The following is a 7,840-nucleotide window of genomic DNA, read 5'->3' on the forward strand; positions in this document are numbered from 1 at the left end:
AACTAAAAATAGCTAAAAATCTAAGGATTAGGCAGAGGCGTAGCGAGGGGGGTGGGGGGGGGGCGGGGGTGCGGATCGCACCGGGTGACACCATTTAGGGGGTGACATTAAAGCAGAAAATAGTAAAAATATATAGAGAAAAATTTGAGGGAGGGGTGGGGGGACAAATCGAAAGTTTGAGGGGGGGGTTGCAAATCGAACATTGAAAATTTGTCCCCGGGAAGAGTCGCTACGCCTCTGGGGGGGTGACACCATTAAGTGCCGCACCGAGTGACACCCGACCTCGCTACGCCACTGGGTATAAATAGATCTAGATAGGTTATTTGTATTTTCGAATCATCCCAAAAGCTTATCTTATTTAAAATTTATAAAAGTGTTTGAACCTAATAAAAAAGCAACAGACATATCGTTAAAGCTATGTCCGACAGACAGTTTAGCTTTATAAAGCATTTAACGTTTAATCTACAATAAGATCTTTACGTAGAAGCCTTTTTGTGATAAAAATGTTGGACATTTTGCACTCAATTTGTATAATTAATGGTATTTTAACTAGTGAATATAATTATTAATTTAATTAACGTCTTCCAATAAATGTGTGTAACATATATATATATATATATATATATATATATATATATATATATATATATATATATATATATTTATATATATATATATATATATATATATATATATATTATATATATATATATAAATAAATAAATAAATAAATAAATAAATAAATATATATATATATATATATATATATATATATATATATATATATATATATATATATATATATATATATATATATATATATATATATATTCTCTTCTTGGACATCACAACACAGCAAGCCGACTACCTAACCTCTTCCCGCTCCCTACCTCACTATTCAGGCATGTGCAACAGATCATATCACCCCCAACCCCACCTGTATGTGTCAAATTATCAAATTATGAATTACTTAAATGTAGAAAATAAAACAAATACATAGCCGGTCGGCTTGTTTTTAATAAAACACCAAAAAAAAATATTTTCTCTACATAAATATGTATTTGAAATTTCTACACAAACAGAGAATATTTTGATCAACCAAAAAAAAAACAAAAAATTAAACTAAATTTAAATTTAAAAAATTAATATACATACTCCTCTAATCTTAGTAGTCGATAGAAGATATATTATAGAATTAAGGTTTAAGTGAGATCCACCCCTTTCTATTTATTGTAAAAGTTAATAAATAATGCCAAAATTAGCACTTTACTTCAAATGCCATTTTAAGGTCTTTTATTTCTCTGGCAATGCTGTTTTATGTCATCTTTCAGCTCATAAATGAACAAACATGGTACTAAGTAACAAAAGACATTTTTTTGCGAATAGTTACTTTATTGACAAAAGCTACATGTGCATACAAAAAGAAAAACCTTATTCTTTTTTACTACCCGTCAAGAAAGTGAAAATGTAAACATTCATTATGATGGTTGTCTATACATTTCTGAACATACCTACTGCTAGAGCGCGTTTGGATGTTTTTAGCATCTTATGTACGATCCAAGGCATCATTTTCTTTTTTAAATAAAAGATTAGTTCAAATTTAAGTAACAGTAAACAATGGAAAAATACGTTTCTTTTAATCATAAAACAACTAATAAGACCAACAAGTGGAGGCGTTAACATAATTAGCGTAAAACTTTATTAAAACAAAAAAAAATGATTGATTGAGGTAAGGTTAAATGTGGCCACGTTACGTTACGTTACGTTACGTTACGTTACGTTACGTTACGTTACGTTACGTTACGTTACGTTACGTTACGTTACGTTACGTTACGTTACGTTACGTTACGTTACGTTACGTTACGTTACGTTACGTTACGTTACGTTACGTTACGTTACGTTACGTTACGTTACGTTACGTTACGTTACGTTACGTTACGTTACGTTACGTTACGTTACGTTACGTTACGTTACGTTACGTTACGTTACTTATTTTTGTGTGTTAATAATAGCTAACAGCACTTGTCTGAATTTATCACCAAATATAATGTAGACAATAAAGTTGATGACGTAATGTAGGTAGAGCAAAGTCTCGAAGAGTCTCTGAAGGACGACCTCCAGCCATCCAAAGGAGAAGAGCGTCGTCAGTCGTATCACGTGACTTGGTGTGTGGAAAACGAGGATCGTCATGGATACCATAAACAAAAATTTACAGGCTCTAGCTTCCAGCTCAGCCGCGGTTAGACGCGATTTGACCAATGTAGCCTTTGAATTGTTGTTGCTGGTGGACGCTCTGTTTCGTACTCTCGTTCTTCTAGAGGTGCGGCAGGCGATGATGGCAATGGCGGCGTTGGTTACAGCAAGAATAACAATCGGGATGATAATGGTTAATAACGTGTCAATGTATGTCATGATAAGTATATAATCGGCGTAGATTTCCAAATGTGTACAAATTCCTTCATAGAGTTGTCCACTGATATTGACCTCTATTTTCCGCTCCATATTTACAACTGTTTCATTAAACAAATGAAGATTGTCACTTAGTCGTGTTTGTACTTCATTCTGAACTTCAATCTTATTTCTTTCCATTGCATTCAATTGTTTTTGTGAGTCTGGTGGTATTTCGAAAAAGTTTCCTATCCCATTGTTCCAGGTTGAAAGCTGGTAAATCCCGATTCCTACTACATCTATAAATATGGTAATGAGTAAAGCGGAAGTAGCGTTGCAGTATGTCTTGAATAACATAGGTCTGATAAAACAGAGCAGGTTTTCAACAGTCAGCACGACAGCCAGCCAGATAGACACGAAGGAGGATAAGTAGGAGCAGAAGATGACGGTCTGACACACACCGGAAGTGAAAAATATCTTGATGTCCACTCGGGTCAACCAAACGATCAACACAGTCAGCAGAAAAACTAGGTCAGACACGGATTTAGACGCCAGGTAGACGCCACATGAGGAACGTCTGAGGTTAGGTTGTACGAATACAATCAACGATACCAGGTTGGTCACGAATCCGATTCCACAGATGTATGGGACGGCAGTCGTCTGTCCATCACGAACTTTAATGTAGAAGGAAAAAGTCTCTAGGGAAGTAAACGGTGGGGGGAAAAACCCTGAAGTGTCATTCACAGCCATCTGGGAATCCGTCAAACTCTTTTCAGCCCGGCACTTTTGTCGTCCGGTGTGAACACACTCAAGTGTAAAACCGCGAGATTATCTGTTGGAAAATAAGAACAATCATCAGGGGCAATCGAAGTTTGAAGGAAAGAATGAAATTTTTAAAAAGCAAAACATTTTAAATAATTTCACTCATGCTTTATAATAATTAACATAGACAAACGAAACTAAACATTCCTGATAAAGGTGACTAGGTCCTGTGAAACTAAACATTCCTGATAAAGGTGACTAGGTTCTGTGAAACTAAACATTCCTGATAAAGGTGACTAGGTTCTGTGAAACTAAACATTCCTGATAAAGGTGACTAGGTTCTGTGAAACTAAACATTCCTGATAAAGGTGACTAGGTTCTGTGAAACTAAACATTCCTGATAAAGGTGACTAGGTTCTGTGAAACTAAACATTCCTGATAAAGGTGACTAGGTTCTGTGAAACTAAACATTCCTGATAAAGGTGACTAGGTTCTGTGAAACTAAACATTCCTGATAAAGGTGACTAGGTTCTGTGAAACTAAACATTCCTGATAAAGGTGACTAGGTTCTGTGAACCTAAACATTCCTGATAAAGGTGACTAGGTTCTGTGAAACTAAACATTCCTGATAAAGGTGACTAGGTTCTGTGAAACTAAACATTCCTGATAAAGGTGACTAGGTCCTGTGAAACTAAACATTCCTGATAAAGGTGACTAGGTTCTGTGAAACTAAACATTCCTGATAAAGATGACTAGGTTCTGTGAAACTAAACATTCCTGATAAAGGTGACTAGGTTCTGTGAAACTAAACATTCCTGATAAAGGTGACTAGGTTCTGTGAAACTAAACATTCCTGATAAAGGTGACTAGGTTCTGTGAAACTAAACATTCCTGATAAAGGTGACTAGGTTCTGTGAAACTAAACATTCCTTATAAAGGTGACTAGGTTCTGTGAAACTAAACATTCCTGATAAAGGTGACTAGGTTCTGTGAAACTAAACATTCCTGATAAAGGTGACTAGGTTCTGTGAAACTAAACATTCCTGATAAAGGTGACTAGGTTCTGTGAAACTAAACATTCCTGATAAAGGTGACTAGACCCTGTGAAACTAAACATTCCTGATAAAGGTGACTAGGTTCTGTGAAACTAAACATTCCTGATAAAGGTGACTAGGTTCTGTGAAACTAAACATTCCTGATAAAGGTGACTAGGTTCTGTCAAACTAAACATTCCTGATAAAGGTGACTAGGTTCTGTGAAACTAAACATTCCTGATAAAGGTGACTAGGTTCTGTGAAACTAAACATTCCTGATAAAGGTGACTAGGTTCTGTGAAACTAAACATTCCTGATAAAGGTGACTAGGTTCTGTGAAACTAAACATTCCTGATAAAGGTGACTAGGTTCTGTGAAACTAAACATTCCTGATAAAGGTGACTAGGTTCTGTGAACCTAAACATTCCTGATAAAGGTGACTAGGTTCTGTGAAACTAAACATTCCTGATAAAGGTGACTAGGTTCTGTGAAACTAAACATTCCTGATAAAGGTGACTAGGTTCTGTGAAACTAAACATTCCTGATAAAGGTGACTAGGTTCTGTGAAACTAAACATTCCTGATAAAGGTGACTAGGTTCTGTGAAACTAAACATTCCTGATAAAGGTGACTAGGTTCTGTGAAACTAAACATTCCTGATAAAGGTGACTAGGTTCTGTGAAACTAAACATTCCTGATAAAGGTGACTAGGTTCTGTGAAACTAAACATTCCTGATAAAGGTGACTAGGTTCTGTGAAACTCCTAGCTATAGCTCAGGTCGACACCTTCTCTCCCCAGAACCACCTTTTACTTTATTCATACTATACCATGAATATTATAAGTAAAAAGTTAGCTATTCGTTCATAACGTTTATTTAATTTTCATTTCACATGAAAGTATCAGTGAAAACAGATCAAAGAATAAAGTACAAACCTATCAAGCGGCAAAACGTGTATTGACGTAAATGTAATTAAATATGACATCATGGCAGAATAGCACGCGCACAATGTAAATTATTTTTAATGAGCACAACAAAGACTACTAAACTACTCCACAAAAATTTCCTTCTACCGACAAGTTTACTTCAAAAGAACTAGCCCATGAGTCTGTTTGCCCGTATTACCATTCTGGTTACACCTTTTATATTTTCCGTTGGTTGACTTTATTTTTTTTTTATTACGCAACTGTTGTTTTGTTCATAAATTAAGTAAACTTGTTAAAGAAAATGTTTCATAGAGTTACATCTCAATTACCGATTAAGGCTTCGCGTTCGTTTGTTACTAATTAGCATAAAAAACATCTCAAAAAGGTATCAGAGTGTAGTCGGCTCACCATACAGTGTAAATGTTGATGTCACGTTAGCCAGAGGGTACACAACATTTGCAGGGGCAAATTGCTAAATAAGTAAATGACGGTTATAAGGCTATATTTTACATTTTTGATTCTTTTCTTGTTGTTATTTTATTTTTTTAAGGAATTGGTTGTCATAAACCAATACCATGGACCCCCCCCCCCCCATTACTCTAATTGTAATCGTTTTGTTTGTTTTCCTATTTTAGACTCGGTCTTCTATTCGTTCCTTTTCTCAGTTTTTCTAAATCTATTTCCGTCTGAGTCTTGTAATATGTTTTCAAATTCTAACCAATTCTTGCTCTTCGGAGGAATTGCTTATATCCTCCAACTATAGACGGAATACGCAACCGGTTAAGAGTCTCTCATATCCGATTGCTATGTTAAGCTTTTATTTATAGACATACATATCTTTAACGATTGTTATTTTTAGAATTTTTTAATAAATGTTTATTTTATTTTAATAATATATTGTTATTTTTGTACCCATGGTTTCAAGCACTGCGTGGTAGAATCGATATAGTGGCGGCGATCAATTATTGTTTACGGGTTCATAGCCAGTCTTAATTTATTGTTTTTTTTTTTAAATTAGTGCAATGGATTTAAAATTATATTTTTAACCCATTAGATGTGTCATAGGTTAAGGTTAGGGTTAGGGGTTTAAGGGTTAAGTGTCAGGTTTTAGGCTTAGGGTTAGAGTTTCGAGTTTCAAGTTTCGAGTCTATAGTTAAGAGTTTAGAGTTTAGGGGTTTAAGGTTAAGGGTTAGTGATTAGCAGAGTTTCTTCCAGGCATCTATTCGGGAGGGGGCTAAGCCCCCCCCCCCCCCGAAAATTTTTTACCGCCCCCCCCCCCCCGAACGAAATGAAATTTATATAGATAATTTATATAGAACATATATACTTTTAACGGTGTCCGCCCCCCCGAAGAAAGTCTACCGCCCCCCCCCCCCCGAAAATTTCAAGTGCCCCCCCCCCCCCCCGGAGAAAAAAGTCTGGAAGAAACACTGGTGATTAGGGAGTAACATTTGTTTTAGAGTTATGACTAGGGATTGGTTAAGAAAATAACATTAATGATTTTTTTAGAACAAAGGTTTGTCAGATAAATGAAATTGAGATCTTTTGACGTCTAGACCTACGATTTATAAAAAATGGTTTATTTTTGTTTTTACTCGGACAAGTTCGTCATATTACAGACGGAATAGGCAAGGGCTTATATCCGCTCACACCCTGTCGAGGAAATAAACACAAGCGAAAAAGGATAAGTATATTATCAACCGGGTGTGAGATAATCTAAGCACGATGCGTGTTTCTTCAATCGTTCGCCAAAATAAGCACTACCGACTGGATGTGATAGGATATCAACACATTGCGTATATCCTTAATCTTTAGCAGCAATAAGCACTTTCGTCAAAATTGTGTTCAAAACTTCTTAAACTATACACATGCCTATAAACAGAAGTTGAATATAGATAAGTGTAGGATCCTATTTCAATTTAACGGCATTCATATGTCATATGGCCTACAATAAAAACAAAAATGTCCCCAGTAAACACGATACTGATACTTTATAAAACTAGACTGGCATCGCAAATACCTATGGGAGATAATCTCTCATGGGACACTACTTTCTTTCATCTCAATCTTTATTTATAAAATGCTGTAAATAAAAGGTCGATAACTTTAGTCTTTAAAACATGTTCTTCTGTAGCTTATCGAAAGGTATGAGGTTAAGGAAATTATATCAGAGCTTACAGCTGTTTGGATTATGTTTAAACAACAACTGTGTAATTAATTGGCGGTCGTCCATAAATGACGTCACACTCCTAGGTGAGAAAATGTTGAGATTTTGATGATGACGGTTGTAAGAGGGGAATCAGAAAATGTGACGTCAAAGTTTGGAATTTAAAAATGTATTTTTTAAACTAAATTATTAAAATTTACTTTGCACGTTTAGAAACGATTTAAATTTGTAAAATAGCTGATCGAAATACCTAAACGTGTTTTTTTTTACCTTGAGCTCATAAAACAGTTCCAGGAAAAAAAGTAAAACAACCAGACAGCACAAACAAATCTAACTTAAAGTATACTGAACTTATATGTAAATTTAATGAAAAAAAAATTCTATTTACCCTAATGAATTAAGATGGAACAAAAAAAAACAACGCACCCTGTGTCAGAATGTTCCCATCCAAATTTCCCGAGTTAAATCAAGGCGGGAAAATCCCACAGCGACAAGATACTTGACCGACGTACTCGCGACGTTTTCTCGGCCTGCGCATGGCCTTGACGTCACCGTCGTAAGACAG

General features: G+C 35.4%; 1 protein-coding gene across 1 annotated transcript; it reads right to left on the bottom strand.

Annotated features, from left to right (window-relative positions):
• Positions 1-1,989: 1,989 nt before the first annotated feature.
• LOC131944966 (uncharacterized) lies at positions 1,990-3,138 on the bottom strand. The gene has a single exon (XM_059305888.1). It carries the CDS (start codon positions 3,136-3,138, stop codon positions 1,990-1,992), a length of 1,149 nt encoding a protein of 382 aa, XP_059161871.1.
• Between the last annotated feature and the right edge of the window lie 4,702 nt (positions 3,139-7,840).

This window comes from Physella acuta, unplaced genomic scaffold, assembly GCF_028476545.2.
Source record: "Physella acuta isolate Inbredline_101_S28 unplaced genomic scaffold, ASM2847654v3 ptg000516l, whole genome shotgun sequence".
Lineage (NCBI taxonomy): Eukaryota > Metazoa > Mollusca > Gastropoda > Physidae > Physella > Physella acuta.

Coding starts and splice junctions, on each gene's coding strand:
- LOC131944966 (XM_059305888.1), bottom strand. CDS start 3,138: ATGGCTGTGAATGACACTTCAGGGTTTTTCCCCCCACCGTTTACTTCC.